General features: G+C 35.0%; 1 protein-coding gene across 1 annotated transcript; it reads right to left on the bottom strand.

Moving 5' to 3' along the window:
- Window positions 1–853: 853 nt before the first annotated feature.
- Window positions 854–13,100, bottom strand: MS4A13 (membrane spanning 4-domains A13). Its single transcript, XM_032490469.1, has 5 exons — window positions 12,960–13,100; window positions 9,596–9,652; window positions 8,476–8,595; window positions 6,436–6,531; window positions 854–988 (listed from the first exon to the last, which is right to left on the bottom strand). The coding sequence occupies exons 1-5, from the start codon at window positions 13,086–13,088 to the stop codon at window positions 929–931; spliced, it is 462 nt and encodes a 153-aa protein (XP_032346360.1). The 5' UTR covers window positions 13,089–13,100; the 3' UTR covers window positions 854–928.
- Window positions 13,101–18,083: the final 4,983 nt, after the last annotated feature.

Raw genomic sequence — 18,083 nt, 5'->3', positions numbered from 1 at the left:
ATAGACACTCAGTTAATGTGTGTTAAACTGATAGACATGAGCTAAGCACTGAAATTCCCAGAACAACAAAATCTTAATTTGTAGTATTAGATAATGATTGATGAAACCTCTTGAGAGACAAGGCAGAAAACCAAAAAGAAACAGCAGCACATTTAAAAGAGAGTTACACATACTCATTGGCATGATTCATATTGTTGAGCAAGGCTTCCTGAAGTTCTGTTCCACATTTGAAGAAAGGATGAATCTGAATTCACAACGAATCCTTCGGAAATTTTCCTTAGTGCGGAAAAGCAGCCTGTTTGCTTTGCAAAGCAATTGAACAGGTGATCCAAGCAATGAGAAGAAATAAGAAGCAAGGGGGAATGAAAGGGATGAAAGACAGCAGAGACTTTCAGGGCAGAAGGGAATTTTAATGAGGAGAGGAGCAGTCAAAGAATAATGAAGGGACTATGAATTGGATGCCTTTTAATTCATACTTTGTTCAGGTAGAAGCTAGTTCAGGAAGAATAACTCAGACTGAAATGTACTCTTTACATGTAGAGGCATAAATTATTTAAAATTCTCCTAAGAATGATACAATATCTTGCTCCAAGTCTATGCAGCTTGCATGTAGAGACAATCACACATCTTTTTTATGGTCTCTTACAAGAGCTCCATTAGGTAGAGTTGACAGCTATGCTAGAGTGCCTAGAAAATAAAGTCTTCCTTATAATAATAGCATACTTAATTAGGGAAAAGCTTTCCACTTGGAGCCTACAAAAATATGCGCAGAGACTTTTCTTGAATACCGAAAAGAAAAATTCCAATTTGTTTTGCATTTTCTTTTGCAAAAAATCTGTGGGCTTTGTAGCAGGCTTCTTACACCGAGATATCACTAGGGCCCACATCAGGTAAGAGCACCAGGAAAATTCTCAACATTTCTAAGGATTTACAAAGCACTCTCAGCTTCCTCTGTACCAGCTGCAAAAGTCTCTTCATTTTTGCGACACTGAAAAAAAAATTAACCTCTCATAAGCCACATTATGACTCCTACAATCATATATGTAATAAGTATAGTTTTTTAAAAAAAAATATAAGCAATACTATTACTTATAGAATAAAATGCCATTTGTCCTCTTTTTGTTTTCTATCTCAACCCACTCTTTTAATTCCTATTGAACCACTTTTAACCTTTGGTATACTCCCAGAGCTTTATAGAAAATATTCATGGTCTTCTGCAACATGAGCAGATGCCAGCACCACAAAAGTCCCCTTGTCGTGACATTCCCAATTATTACCTATTCCTTCCCTCTGAAAGTAATTGTCGTTTTGACTTTTAGGTAATCAATCCTTTCTTTTTAATTTTACCAATAGCTTCCATCCTTCCCCGAACATTATAGTTTAGCTTTAGTTTTGCCGGATTTCAAACTTCACATGAATGGAAATTAAAAGTATGCATTTTTGAGCCTGCCTTTTGGTATTTGACATTATATATATGAGATTCATCTATGTTGTTAAGTGTAGATATAGTTTATTTTAATCACTATGCAGAATTTTATTACAGTTGTAGACTAAATATATTCACTACTCACTGAATGCATTTCCACTTTGGGACTATTATGAATAATACTGATATATATATATATTTCCACCCCTCCCCGGAAGTGTCTCTTGCTACGTCTGTACACACATTTCTGTTGGGTATATAATGAGGACTGAAATTACTGATAGGGTATGCACATCTTAACTTTTAGTAAATAATGCCCAAAAGTTTTCAAAGTTGTTGCAATAATTTCTATTCCAACTAGAAGTGTGTGAGAAATTTCTTACATCCATAGTCCTTATTATCACTTAGAATTATATATTGAAATTTAGTCATTCTGTTAGGCACCTAATATCTCACTGTAGTTTTATTTTAAGGACATTTTTGAAAAGGTTGGATTTATGTCTGACGTTTTGCTATTTGTTTTCTATATGTCTCATGTCTTTTATGTTCCTCTTTTACCTGTTTTTTAAAAATTAAGTACTTCCTGTGTATTATCTTAATTTATTAATTTTATTTTACTATAATCTTTTGGATTTTCTTAGTCATTGGCCAGGGATTACAATATGCATTTTAATTTATCACAATCTGCTTCAGATGAATGCTAATTTAATTCCATTAAAATATAAACACTTTGTTCTCATGTAGCTATATTCCTTCCCCTTCCTTTGTGCTATTATTGCTGTATATATTACACCTACATATGTTATATAATCAACAATATAGTGTTATCTTTTAAAATATCAGAGAAAAAAGGAGAAAATATGTATCTAAATACCAGGCGTTGGCAAATTATGACAAATGAACCAAATCTGGCCCACTACCTGTTTTGTAAAGTTTCACTGGAACAAAGCCATATCCATTCATTTAAAAACTGTCTATAACTGCTTTCATGTTATAAGGTAGAATTGAATAGTTGTGACAGATGGAATTAAGATTGATAATAGCATGGCCTTAACATAAGGGGATTATCTTGGAAGATTTGGGTGAGTCCAGTGCAATTTCTGCAATTGTCTTTTAAGTCAGTCAAGAAAGAGCAAAAGATATGTTTACACTGCTTTTCATCTACACAATTACCTTTACTGACGCTCTTTATGTCTTTCATGTGTATTTAAGTTGCATCTGATATTACTTCCTTTTTGTCTAAAGAACATTTCTTGTAATGAAGTTCTGTCAGCCACATATTTGCTGTCTTTGTTCATCTGTGTATGTCTTTATTTCACCTTCATCTTTGAAGGATAGTTTTAAAGGATATAGAATTCATGCCTGACTGCTTTTCCCTCCGACACTTTAATATGCCATCCCACTACCTTAATGCCTCCATTGTTTCTGATGAGTCAGCTGTTAATCTTATTGTGGTTACATTGCACATGAATTCATGTTACTCTTGCTGCTTTCAAGATTTTTTTTCTTTTCCTTTTTTTTTTTTTTTGGTAGGGAATTAGGTTTATTTATTTATTTTTAGAAGAGGTACTGGGGATTGAACCTAGGACCTCACGCATGCTAAGCATGCACCCTACCCCGTGAGCTATACCCTCCCCCTAAGATTTTCTTTTTATCACTTTGGCTCTGAGGCACCTAGAGGTGAATCTTTTTGTGTTTATTCTTACTGGCGATCATTCAGCTTCTTCAATGGATAGAATATTTTTCATCAAATTTGGGAAATTTTTGGTCATTATTTCTTTATTTTTCTTATTCCCTCATTTTCAGGGATTCTCATTATGCATACGTTGGTGCACTAGCTGGTGTCCCCCAAACCTCTGAGGCTCTGTTCTTTTTTTTTTTTTTTTCCTGTTCTCCAGACTGGATGGTCTATATTGTTCTATCATGTTTTCTGATTTTGCCCTCTGTCAGCTCAGATTTGTTCTTGAGCCCTCTACTGAGTTTTTCATTTCAGTAACTGTATTTTTAAATTCCAGAATTTCCATCTGGTTCTTTTCAATAATTTCTATCTTTTTAATTATTGTACTTATTAAAAAAATGTAACAGCTTCATTGAGGCATAACTGAAATACAAAGAACTATATGCATTTCATGTGTACAATTTGATGAATTTAGACATACACAAACACTCTGATACCATTGCCACAATCAAGGTTATAGACACCGATACTCTTATTTAACGAGCTATTATATCACCCATTAATTCTTTATACATGTTTTCCTTTAATTAAAGTCCAACATTTTTCTTCCCCTCTTCCCAAAAGACTGTATCTATTGACTGCTTTTTTTTCCCAAGTATATGGGTCACTGTTTACTGTTTTTTGTATGTCATACATTGTTGCTGTTGTTGAAAAATGAGTTTTTTAGATAATATGTTGTAGCGACTTTGGATTCTGATTGTCCCATTTTCCCTCTGCAGTGGTTGTTATTGCTTCTTTTCTGTGAGCTGCCTCTATCAATTTTGTGGAGTCTGTACTCCTTGCAGTATGTGGCCTCTGATATATCTACTTACATTTTTTCCAGTTTTAAATCTCTGTTTTTATCTTTAAGGCTGGTTTCCTTGGGTTTTTCCCCTGGGTCTGCATAAGTGATCAGCCAGTGAGTGGTCAGAAGTTATGCTTAAACACCTTGTTATGGGCTGAACTATGTTCCCCTAAAGTTCATGTTGAAGTCCTAACCGCTAGTGCCTCAGAATGTAACTGTATTTGGAGATAGGGTCTTTAAAGCAGTAATGAAGTTATAATGAAGTCATTAGGGTGGGCCTTAATCCAATATGACTGATGTCCTTATAAGAAGAGGAAATTAGGACACAGACACATATAGAGGGAAGACCATGTAACGACAAAGAGAGAATAAGCCACCCGAAAGCCAAGGAAGAAGGTCTTGGAAGAAATCAACACTTCCAACACTTTGATCTCAGACTTCCAGCTTCCACAATTGTGAGACAGTATCTATTGTTTAAGTCACCCAGTCTGTGGCAGTTTGTTACGGTAGCCCTAGCGAAGTAATATACACCTTAAGCCAGTAAGACAACCACCTTTGTCAATGAATCGTTGTAGCTTAAGGAAAGTATTCAAAGTGTAGGCCATTTATAAATCTGTCACAGTGTTTACTCTGTGTTTGCAAGGCCTCTTACTCAGCCAGCGGTGAGTTTACTAGGACCCTCTCTAGTCTCCTCAGTGCACAGCACGCATTGCCCCATGCGCATTTGTAGTCTTCAGGCCACGAGGGACAAATGGGATATTATCAAGGCCCACTTTGGCTATTTTGTTCTCAGAGTCTCCCTGTTAACTTTTGGCTGGTTGCCAATTTCTTGCCCTGACAAGTACTGTAATCTCAGTTAGACTAGGTGTTATATTGGTTTTTCCAGACTGCAACTGAGATAACTATTGTTTTAGTAACATCCCTGGTCATAAACTTTCTGTGCTCTGTTCCAAGTAAACTCAGCCCTCTCCAGCAGTGAGGCTGCTGGTCCTCAGTCTGACTCACCCAGGGAAACTTCTATGAAATGGAACCTGGGTTTGCAGGAGTGAATCGGAAGGACCTGAAGCAGCCCCCAGCTAAAATGTCACAGACATCCCCTGTTCTTATCAAGTCTCCATACATTTTCTTAAACAAACACTTCTCAATTTGCTTTGGTAAATTTCCAGAATCTTTAAAAGGTTGTTTACTGACAATTTTGTCCAGTTTTATAATTTCTTTTTAGGGAAACTTGTCAAATCCACACCCAGACATTCTGGAAGCCCTACCATTCCCTATTCTTGGAAAACCTTTCTTCATATAGTCTCCTAGTTGCCTAGGCACTTCAGCTAGCCTCTGCTCAGACAGCATCCCATGTAAGTCAGTCTTTGCCTTATCTCCTTACTGTGTTTTATTTCACTCTATGACACTTTTGAACTTCCTGACATTATTATATATTTGTTTGTTTATTGTCTTTCTCCATCACTGGAATGTAGGCTCCCTGATTGTAGGGATGTTTTGTTAATCATTGTACCCTTAGTGCCTAGTAAAAATGCCTAGTAAATGTAATGCCTAGTAAAAAGTAGGCTTTCCTTATTTGTGAAAGAATGCATGAATGTTGGATATCTAATTTTTTTAAGCATGAGAGAATATAGCCAGTCTCATGAACTTCTGTGGTATTGTGAATTAGTACAGCATTTTGAAATATTAAACTTGCAATTACACTTCTTGGAATTAACCACCTACAGAAATACTAGTCTTGTATGCAAAGATATTTGTATTGGGATGGTCATTGCATCATTGCTTATAATTTAAACTGGAAAAAAGTTAAATATGCAGCAGCAATAAAGGAATGTTAAAATAAATACTAAGGAAAAGTATAATGCTATTAAAAGGCATTGTTTAGATATGCTTTATAATGGAAAGCTGTTTATTTTTTAATTGAAATACAGTCAATTACAATGAGTCAATTTCTGGAGTACAGCACAATGTATGTGTCACACGTACACATACATATATTCATTTTCATATTTTTTTCATTAAAGGTTACTACAAGATATTGAACATAGGTCCATGTGCTATACAGAAGAAACTTTTTTTAAAATCTTTTTTTATATATAGTAGCTAACATTTGTAAGTCTCAAACTCCCAAGTGGAAAGCTGTATATGATAGCTGAGAAAATGTATGTGACAAAACAATATGATTACACAATTAGTAACAAAGAAAACTGTATGTGTGCCTTTTTGTGTAGATTTTGACATGTAAGCATGATTAGGACTACATTAAGAGGACAACAACCTTTACAATTTTTTACTTTTTAATATTGTTTCATGTATTACTTTTGTAATTTTATAAATAAAGAAAAAATTAAAAAGTGAAGTAACTATTATCACATATTCCATTTTTATTAGTCCCAACCAGGTATCAGAATACTTTATCTCCTCATAGTGTCTGCTTACTAGAAATAAATCTACATTCTTGATTTGCCAGACAGTTAGATAAACACTTACCAAACCAATACAGCCAAAGATCGTGTATGTGAATGCGATACAAAGTTCCAAGGGGTAGAAGCCCAGTAAAACACGTGAAATTTCTCTCCCGAGTCTCTGAAACCAGAAAGTAGGGAGACATCTTGCATTATTACCTTTAATAAATGCAAATATGTTCACAGAAGGAGCTCCTAATATAAGCGTCAAAGAAAAGAAGGGAAACAGAAGAACAAGGAAGCCTCTTTCACTGTTTGATTTCCCCAGGAATTTCTATTCCTGCACCTTCTGCTTCATTTTCCTACTTTCATCCCCCTAGTTTATTGCCTAGAGCTTTAGTTAGCGTTTCCTTCATTTACACATAAAGAAACTAAGGAAATGGGGAAGTAAAAAACTTGTCCCAGGGGTCAGACACAGTGAGTATGAAAGATAGCATCTGAATAAAGGCAGCCTAGTTCTGGATTTATACTGTTAACCATTTTTCTATATGAGAAGTATATTTCAGAGGCATGGACTTTGGGGGATGGCTGAACCTACCTGAGAACACTGACCACTTGATGAGTTTGTGGATTTAGCCAAGCCACTTGCTTATGTTAGAAAAACTGGCGTATGGAAACTCTTGCAAAATATTGGCTGCCTAGGTATGTAATTCTATAATGTGTCTAGGAAAACACAGCATATGTAAGTTCATTTTGTGTAACTCATCACAGCAAACAGAGCTGAAACTTGTGTGCTTGGGAGATTGTGAAACATCATTAGTACTGAGTTCAGGTCAGATAAATACAGTGTCCAATGGCTTGTAATACTTCCTGCAAAAGTTAAGTCTTGGCAGTTATGCCGTATTATCTCAAACTGAGATTATAAGCTTATGAGTAAGAGTTGTAAGATAAAATAACTTGAAAGAATTCTATACTTACTAAATTGATTCCTCCCCTCCCTATCTCTGCCTCTGAAATTAGAATTGAAGATATCTAGACAAAATTTCCAGGGCAAATGGAAAATTTTCTTACAACTTACAGGCAAAATCTGATGCACGCTTATTTTATTTAAATCAAAACATCATTCATTACAGATAATCTGTTTGGAAGTATTATTGCATCTTCTCTCATCATCCTATTGTCTTCTAGGATTTTGTTCCCCAACCTTGGATTCCTTTCCCCTGACGGTCCCTTTTATAATATACTGCAGGTATGGACAGGGGTATATAGGGAAGCAGGAGGAAGCTTATCCCTCACCTACAGTGACTCTTTTACTTAGAATTACTGTGAATTGAAAATTTCCAAATTGTTATTTGTTTTGTTCTGTTGTTCAGTAACAAAGAGAAGCTTCACTCTAAACTGTTTTCATTTTAAATGGAAGATTTTAATAAGTATTGCCAAAATCTTTGGCAGCACTAATATTCTATGATTCTGAATTTTAAGCCAACACAAGTGAAATAAATCTACTGTGATATCAGTAAAGGGATTTACATTTATTGGGGAATGTTGTATCTTAAAAAAGAACTGTAGTTAATTCTTTGGTACAAAGTATGTGATTGGATATTTAATTAAATGGAAGCAAAGTAGATTCATGTACATTCAGCATTTGAGGACTTAAAGCAAAATTCATGTGAGATATAGAAGTAGGCTGTATACGAAAATATTTATGTTAAACCAAAAATTACTAGATGTATACAATTCCAACTTCATGCATCAATAGCAGAATTCTTTTGTTGATTTTGGGAATGGTTTTAAGGTCTAGGATTGTACTTTCCTTTCATTAAGAGAATCATCCTAATATGTGTGTGTGTGTGTGTGTGTATATATATAAAACTTATCACTGAAGCCTTCAAATCTTTTGCTTGCTTTATTTTAATTGAGCATATCAAGAATCAAATTTCCTATTAATATTTATAAAAATTACATTAGAGTTATTTTTTAATTAAAACTTTCAATCAAGAGCTGACTACTAAATCAAAGAATTTAATGAGGACCAACAAAAGCCTTATTTTACCTCCTAAAACTTCAAAACTTCTGAAAAGAATAATTTTGAAATTAAGATGTTACTATAGAATTGATCACTTACCGCTTGTCCAAAATTCCTATATGACACAGAATCAAAAGAAGACAACTCTAATACTGTTAGAACCGTTGCAATAATCACAGTAATCATGCACAAGATGTTCATGATCATGGCACATATAAGCTGAAAAGAAGATATGGGGTAAATTTATTATACTCAGAAAAAACAATTTGGTTAAACAGTTTGCATTGCTGAATAAGATCACTTAGTTAAAATTTTGATCTAGTTTCTAAAGCTTTAGAAGTGTTGGTATGCTTGCCATTAGAGTAAAATCTTTTTGTGGTTTATATGAAACCCGGTTAATTTGGAGGAAACATTGAAATATCATCACACCAATAAGCATCGATCTTCCACTTGGGCTCAAAATTATTTTATTTTATAATCTTCTGAGTCACTTGGAAAAAAGTCTTATAAGATATGATTTCAACAAAAAGCATTCCACTGCAAAAAGAAAATAAAAGATGAAAACTGATTGCTTGTAGAAACAGGCCAAATAGGATTCAATGAATTTTAATCCTCGGTTTTCATTCTCTGGGGAAATCCATCAATATCTTTGGATATCAGTTTTTTATCTGTACAATTATGAGAGCAGACTAATTAATTTCTAACGTATCTTTTAGCCCTAAGAGTCTAAGATTTTTTTCTTCCCAGTATCTTTCCACCTATACCATAGATCTTCTATTTTGTTACAAGATACAATCCTATTTCCAAATTGGATAGTTAGGAAAATGAAGTTTTACAGCAGTATTATGTGTGTGTATGTATGTATGTGTATATATATATATATATATACACACACACACACACACACATACACAGGCATTAGGTCCTGTTAAATTTTTTCTAACAGCAAAATTCATACAATGTTAAAAAAGGTAGAATACCAAGCCAAAAAAAGAAAACCTCTACACTTAAACTTAGAAATCTTTACACAATATAATTCTAACTAATACAGCATGTTTATCTACAGTAAATTATGTGCTTCTGGGTTTTAACTTAATTTCTTCATTGATTTTACAGGTAGGGTAGATTCCTTCATTGTTTAGATGTTCAGTGTCTTTTCATTACCACCTGTTAGCTCTGTGACCAGCAATTTCTAGGGTACCTAAACATTTTAACTTACCAGGCGTTGAGTTGGATGCCTTGCTACTTTTATTATGGAGACTCCTGAAATGATAAACTGGATATAAAAACATATATTTATAAATACTCATTGATAATGCTCATCAAATTAAAATATACTTTTAACAACTCCCTCTTCTAAGTCAATTGTTTTTAGAATACTCAGAGTTAAAAAAATATAAGAAAGTTTTAGTAGAAGGGGTCAGGACAAGTTTACATCAGGCGGTAAAAGACAATAGTAGAGTCACTAATAACAGAAACATATAAGGGACACTGGGCATAATTCAGGCAGTGGGTTGTGGAATGACTTAAGATGACCTAAGCAGCTCTGAATCAGGGACCAAGTTATTTATATCTGTGTGTACTTTCTGAACTAGTTCAATTCTTACTTCTAATGCTATGCTTCCTATTGAGATGATACCACTGGTTATTAACTACTGTGTATATATCCACATGTGAAAAAGTAGTCCATAACTCTATTCCAAGTTGTGTTTGTACACAATACAGCTCTTAAGTGAGACTGTAGCCATTATTAAGGTAATAGCTGCTATTCGTGTTTTTACCTTTGTTTTTTTAAAAAAGAGGTTCCATTATTTCATACTAGGCAATTTTGTCTGTTTCCCAGAAGCGTAAAACTATGTCATATTGTTCGAATGTGGGTTGCACAATCCCTTAGAAATATTCCTTTTGTCTTATCTGTTTTAGTGCCTTTGACAAAGATCCAAGTCAAAGGCTAATTTCTGGAAAAATAGCATTTGTAGTATACACCATATAAAGGAAGGCCAAGCCTGAAGCTTACTAACTCCTCAAGGATAACTTAAATCTACATAATCAGCAAGCATTCCATTCTGTAGCAAAAGCTACACAGAAGAAGGTACACAGTGAAGGTACGAACTAGTTCAGAATATAAAGTGAAAATACGTTGTGAATTTTAAACTAGTGCTAACTAGATTACCAAACCATGTACTTTACAAAATGCCCTTCAAAGTTTATGACCTAAAGCAGAAGATTTGTATTGGATTAAATTTAATTGAACTTGTAGATAATTTAATACAGGAGCTAACTATGCTATTTTTATAACATAAATGACAGACGTGAATCATTCATCTGGATTTTGTCAGCACTTTCACTCTTTTTCTCCTATTGTTTTCCAAGGCAATGCTCTGACACCTGTCAGCCAAGGTGCAAAGGCAGGGGAACTCCCCTACAGCCCTCTCAAACGGTGGCCATCCTCTCTCCTACAGCCCTTACATCACTGATTCTAAGCATGGGTAAGTGACCCCCTTACTTATTGTTACTTCCATGCATTCTGTCTCCTCCAGCTGTGAAGCAGAGGTTGTCAGATTCTATCACCCACTATCCCTTCTGCTTGAAGTCATCTACGGACCCCCTTGGTCACTCTTCTCTTTCTAGATGAGTTTAGCTCTTAGCTCTCTCTCTCTCTGACATCGCCTACTCCTTGGTAATTTCAATATATACTTCTATGATGCTTCTTGTACCCTGGGCTTGTAGTTCTTTGAATTTCTCTCCTCTAATCCTTTCACTCCATCTTATCTCAGTCACTCACTCCCATATTCATTCTCTTGACATGTTTGTCAATGAGAGTAACACCTTTCACAGCTCAGTTTTAATTGTCCCACTCTGACCTACACGTTCTTTCTAGTTCATGCTCTGCAGTATGACAACCCTAAAAATTCTTTGACCCCATCTGGATCTATAATTTGAGCCCCTTACCTCTGTTATGTTCTCTCCTTCACCAGCTTAAATTCCATGGTCAATTATTAAGATGCTCATTTTTATACATTCTCAATTCCTTTGCACCTTTCTTGTTTGATCACAGTTTTATGGTTAAACCGGGATCCTGATTAAATGCACTTCTCCTTCTTACTACATGCCTGTACCCATGCAGTCGAACACAGCCTGAGAAAGATGTACACAACCATCTCAACCCACCTCACTATACAATCACATGCCAAAAGCTTAAGCAAGTCCTTAATGCAGCATGAAAGTCAAACTACCTTTCTACAATCCATGCACTCTCTCACTTTTCCTGGCCGATGATTTCCTATCATCTTCTCTCTCCTCAACCAACCAACATTTCTTCATTCACACTCTCAGCTCATGATTCACTGAGATATTTGAAGCCATCAGAAGAAAAGTCCACCGGCTTCCAACATGCCACTAGCTAACTATAAAATTTGTCTTTTCTCTGTTTCTCTACCTTCCCTCCTGCTACCTGCCTTGATACCATTTACATTAAAGGTGGGTAATTCTTTGTTGGGGGCTGTCCTGTGCATTATAGGATGCTTAGCAGTATCCTTGGCATCTGCCCACTAGATCTACACCCCCAGCTGTGAAAATTAGAAAGGTCAACATCAAATGTCTTCTGAGGGAAAAAAAAAAAAAATCACCTCTAGTTGAGAACCACTGCTAAAGATGAACTGTCCATAGTCCTAGCTATTTGTGTATTAAAATGCACCATTTCTTACCTACACAAGTCCATGACTCTAATAACCCCTCCCTTCACCCTTTTATCTCATACATCATTAGTTTTCTCTCTTCTGGTTCAGTCCCCTCAATGGAAGACATGATACTGCAAACTGACTGAAACAAATACGCAAACCCTGCCTTGACCCTAGGTTCCCCCAGCTACTTCCTCATTTCTCTATACCCCATTACACCAGAGCCCGTAAAGGAGTTGTCTGTATTTGCTGTCTCTGATTCCTCTCCTCTTATTATTTTTTAAAACAATTCCAATCAGGCTTTTGCCCCACCATTCTACTGAAACTACTTGTTGAGTTTATTGTTGGCCTCCATATTGCTAAATCCAACGGTCAATTTTAAGTCCTTGTCTTATTTGGCAACATAATGAAATTTAATATAGTTGATATTTCTCTATTTCTTTGATCACTTGGTTTCCAGGGTGTCACATTCTCCAGACTTTCCTACTACCTATGGCTGTCTAGAAGCCATAGAAGAGTGCAGGTAATGACAAATTTAGAAAATGTGTGAGTATAGACGCATTGTGTGAGGAACCTAAGGTAAAGACTCTAAACATGAAAATTAAGCATGTTAATGGATATTGTACTTTAAGATTCTGTCTTTCACATATCTGAGGACAATTCAACCTATGGTTGTCACTGTGTATTCACTCATCTCTTTATCTCTTGTAATAGCACTGATAAATTAAAGGTGCTCAATAAATATTTGTTGAAAAAAGAAATTTGACTTTGAATAAATAATCAACATGGGATTTAGTTACTTAATTCTCCTGAAAACTTTGTTTAGAAATTGTGCCCTATGCTCCACTAGTTACATGAATATTATTTACTGAATGTTAATCCATATAAATGTATTCTACTCACAATAATTCCCCATAAAGAACATCCTGTTCTGTAAGTTATAGGTTCATATGTCCCAAAGACTCCTTTAATTTGTCCCATATACAAAATCAATAGGAGATACCACATGAGAACATTAAAGATGCCAATCATAATCTGGATAGCCTATGAGAAGAGAATGCTATTAGTACTGAAACCATGTGATTTATAACATAATTCCAATAATTGTTAATTATAAGACACATTCAACATTTTTACAAAAGATGAAAGTAAAATAGCAATGCACCTAACCATGAAATCCCTGGGTTGGTTAGTTCAAAAAGAAGGCCTTAAGCAGGAAGTACTGAGGTTTACCAAAGAGGAATCAGCCATACTTGGATCATCAGACTGTTCAGTAATAATTCTGGTGAATTCTCCCATGAGAATGTTGACAGTCTGACTCTGCTACTGGCCATACCCCTAACTAGCAAGTAGTGGCATGAGAGGAGAGTAGTGGGGGTACTTCTTTTCCTTCCAGGCACACTTAGTGGGGATCTTTTTCACAAGCATGCAGAGGCGAGGTCGAGTCAACACAGAGATGCCAAGAGTACCCAGAGTAGACTTACTTGCACCAGGTCTCCCTGTTGGACAGGGAATAGGTTAAGGCAAGGGAGAATCATTACTCAATTTTAATTTGTAGTAAGATAATTATACCCAATAAACATGTACTAATAAATTTATTTCAGAATTATATGTATACTGCTATTTTGCCTACTGAATCACATTTTTAATTACTCTTTAAAAACTTCAGAGGGTACATTATATTCACTTTCATATAAACTTTGATATGAAGCTATTCAGTGTTTAACTTTAATAGTTCTAGATCTTTGTAAAACCGACAACATAATGCCATTTGCAGCAACATGGATGTTCCTGGAGAATGTCAGTCTAAGTGAAGTAAGCCAGAAAGAGAAAGAAAAATACCATATGAGATTGCTCATATGTGGAATCTAAAACAACAATAACAACAACAAAACATAAATATAAAACAGAAACAGACTCATAGACATAGAATACAAACTTGTGGTTGCCAAGGGGGTGGGGGTGGGAAGGGACAGACTGGGATTTCAAAATGTAGAACAGATAAACAAGATTATACTGTATAGCACTGGGAAATATATACAAGATCTTGTGGTAGCTCACAGAGAAAAAAAATGTGACAATGAATGTATGTATGTTCATGTATAATTGAAAAATTGTGCTCTACACTGGAATTTGACACAACATTGTAAAATGACTATAACTCAATAAAAAATGTTAAAAAAATAGTTCTAGCTCTTTGTAAAGCAAGTAATCTATGAAACACATAAATGCAATTGGCTAATATTAAAGATATGTTTTAGGGAAATTGTTCTTTTCGTATAGAAAAACCACTTTTCTTGGTAACAACCTTATGCATTTACAGTTTGATTTTTAAGGTTTCCCCTACATCAAATTTGGAAAAATTGCATTGTTTTCAAAGGTTCTTCGGATTTGACTGGGAGTAAATCCTCTATTAGATCTCAAAATTCTTGAGAGCGTGACTTCAACAGTCCCTTTGTTGTCCACCAGCCTCTAACACAGTACCCAGCATACAGCAGTCACCCAGTAAATACCTCTTGAATAAGCATATCAGTCTCAAGAATATTAATTCCACATCACTTTCTGTTAACTGTAAAAGGAGTGAGTAGGCTTGATAAATGGTATCTCCTTTTATGTGGTTTGCAACTGTTAAATACAAAACTATGAAATATCCAGGTAGCCAAATCTTGTAAAGGGCTCTTACAAGAAAGCAAGGCTGCTAGTATGTGGAGAAAGACAAGATGAGTTTTCTTATTTAAAAATTACTCTTAACCTAGAGCCAATGCATGGGTTCCAGGAGGTCATAGGCCTCCCCACCCACATACACACAACAATGAGTGCAGAGGATTATGATATGTGCCTAAGTGTGGGGAGAAGATTTAGAGCTTTCTTCCTAGCCCAAAGAGGTCTGTGACTTGAAAGAAGCCAAAAAACCTGAGTCAGGTAGGAGATTTAGACAACTGGTCTACAAAGTAGCCAAATTTAAATGAAAACTTCATATCCATCAGAAAAATTTTTTCCTCTTCAGATGTGATCTTCATAACTCCTTTGTGTTTATTAAGAGAGCTAGATAAATTCTGTTGATAATTTAATAGAAAAGACAGATTAATAATAATCCTACTGCATAGACATCAATATGGTAATTTTAAAAGATCAGCATTAAACTATCAAAGAAATGCAAATCAAAACTACAATGAGGTATCACCTCACACCAGTTAGAATGGCCATTATTAAAAAGTCCATAAACAATAAATCCTGGAGAGGGTATGGAGAAAAGGGAACCCTCCACACTGTCAGTGGGAATGTAATTTGGTGCCACCACTATGGAAAACAGTCTGGAGGTTCCTTAAAAAACAAAAAAAATGGAACTACCACATGACTGAGCAATTCCACTCCTGGGTGTATATCCAGAAAAGATGAAAACTCTAATTCAAAAACACATATACACCCCAACGTTCATAGCTGCACTATACACAATAGCCAAGACATGGAAGCAACCTAAGTGTCCATCAAAGGATGAATGGATAAAGAAGATGTGGCATATACATAATGGAATATTACTCAGCCATAAAAAAGAATGAAATATTGTCATTTGCAGCAAGATGGGTGGACCTAGAGATTCTCTTATTAAGTGAAGTCAGTCAGAGAAAGACAAAATATTTTATCACTTATATGTGGACTCTAAAAAAATGATACAAATCAACTTATCTATGAAACAGGAGACTCACAGGCATAGAAAATAAATTTACATTACTAAAGGGGAAGGCGGGGAGGGATATATTAGGAGTTTGGGATTAGCAGATACAAATTACTATGTATAAAATAGATAAACAACAAGGTCCTATTGTATAGCACAGGGAACTATATTCAGTATCATGTAATAACTGATACTGAAAAAGAATGTAAAAAAGAGTATATATATATATAAAACTGAATCACTATGCTGTACACCAGAAACTAACACAACATTGTAAATCAACTATACTTCAATAAAAAATTAAAAATAAAAAAATCAGCAATAGATACCTCTACAGTTAAAAAACACTTTTTTTCCTTCTCTTCCTTTTTTGGATTCATCTATTACCCTGTGTATACTGATTTAGTCAGTACGTTTATATCTAAGCACATATTTGTTTATGAAGGGCAATGACATCAAATTTGTAGAAGACAATCAATACTTAAGAAAAAAAAGCCTTTTACCCTTTTGACTTGACCAAATCTGCCCCTCTTCAGATTCAAGAATGTTCCTTATTAAATTGAAATAGTGTGCGATCCTGAATTTAGTCAAAGAGAAGTCTTACTTACCCCTAAGACAAGAGCATCTGCTGTAGAGATTTTTGAACAACACTCACACGAAGCCATACTACCAGCATTTCCTCTAGATGATTATGTCTCTAATCTTTGATGATATCTTTATTAGCAAACTTCTACAAAACAATACAAAACACATATACATATGCTTTGCTCAAAAGAGAATACTTGTTTCATTTCCTATTGTTTTGCAACCACCTCCCCAAACTCAGAAGCAATCACTTTCTGCTTTTCATGCCTTGTTAGAGGCATCAATTTGCATTCACCTATTCTGATTAACAGCTTCCATAACTGAAAAGCCTCCCTCTGCGACTAAAAAATATTGGCATATTACAGACACTTTCCCTGAGTAGTGAAATTGTCTCCGGATGATAAAGTATAAAGAACACCCAGGAAAGAGTGTTAGAGGATTTTCAGTAAAGCTTTTAACGATTCATTTGCAATTTATAATTAAGTCAATGCATTGCATAATGCCATGTTTGCATTTTTAAAACTGAGTTCTTGGACTTAAGCTCATCACTGGCTTGTGACTTTTCTGACACATACTTGCTACCTAGTTCTTCATTCTATGTGGATGAACTTTTTCCTCCCTCAGAGAAGGAACTTATCAAAGTTGCTTCCAAAATCCTAAAGGCCTTTTTTTGGTTTTGTTTTTCTTGTTATTCCTGCATTTCTCCCTGGTGTTTATATCACCTTCTTATTTACAGGAACATAAAAACTTGGCTAATAATTGTATCCCCTTCTGGGATTTTGTCCATTTGTGCGTCTGAAATTACATTGTTTAACATCTTCCAACATGACCCACTTAGGTCAATAACTTGAGTTATGCCACTTGGCCATCCAGGTGATCATCTAATGGATAATCTCAAAACTTAAGCCTTGGACCGTCCAGAAATGAGGGAGGAGTTCGACCACATGATCTGCCATTCCCTGCACCCTTAAAATCTCATGATTCGATTATTTTAATGAGTCTTTGATTTCTAAAATTGATTTCTTGAATGTCTCTAAATTCTATAATGTATAGAAACAGAAAAGGCTAGGGTGAAAATACAGGAGCTGGTGATAGCAAATAGAGAGAACAATATGTTAATAACTGAAGTATAATGGTAAACTTTATATATTCTAAAATCACCTTTGAGAAATACCAAAGAAAGAGTATAGGCCTATAGGTAACCAAGATTAATCACTCTGCTTAAAAGACAGAATTACAGAATCGATATATAAAGTAATGAAGAAAAGCCATACCTAGATTGCTATTATTTGTCATTTTTCAGAGAAAAGGAAAATAATAAAATAAGTCCTTTTGTGTATATAGAAAGGTTCTTTTCACATTCATAGTTGATAGTGGAAGAACCATGGGTGACTTGGTAAGTAGAAAATTTAGCATCACTCTAGCCTCCATCAGGCCCTCACCAAAACCACCCCAAATGAGGTATTCATTAAAATACTAAGAAAAAAAGTGTATGTGTGTGTTTAAAATCCTCAGCTTAATTGATGAAAGGAAGAAATGCTACAATATATTCCTGGAGTAAATGATGGCTAAATTTTAAAAAAAGTTCTACATTCTTACTCTACAACCCAGTTAAAAACTAAAAATAGAATATAAAAATAAAATAAATCATTTATTTGTTTTTATTTTCTGGCGTTCCCAGAACTAAACCAAAGGCAGCTGCAGGGTAAGTCCCTGTCCCTAATTCTCACCCATATCCTCACCCCATAAACTTGCCTTACATAAAA

The sequence above is a fragment of the Camelus ferus genome, chromosome 10 (assembly GCF_009834535.1).
Source record: "Camelus ferus isolate YT-003-E chromosome 10, BCGSAC_Cfer_1.0, whole genome shotgun sequence".
In the NCBI taxonomy this organism is placed as follows: domain Eukaryota; kingdom Metazoa; phylum Chordata; class Mammalia; order Artiodactyla; family Camelidae; genus Camelus; species Camelus ferus.
This window is presented reverse-complemented; position numbering and strand designations above follow the sequence as displayed.

What these genes read in the sequence shown, in the direction of transcription:
- MS4A13 (XM_032490469.1), bottom strand. Translation starts at nt 13,088, where the DNA reads ATGATTGGCATCTTTAATGTTCTCATGTGGTATCTCCTATTGATTTTG. An exon ending in GTTCTTTATGGGGAATTATT is followed by an intron (nt 9,653 to 12,959) that starts GTGAGTAGAATA and finishes TTTTATATCCAG; the next exon opens with TTTATCATTTCAGGAGTCTC. An exon ending in GGCATCCAACTCAACGCCTG is followed by an intron (nt 8,596 to 9,595) that starts GTAAGTTAAAAT and finishes TCTTCTTTTCAG; the next exon opens with CTTATATGTGCCATGATCAT.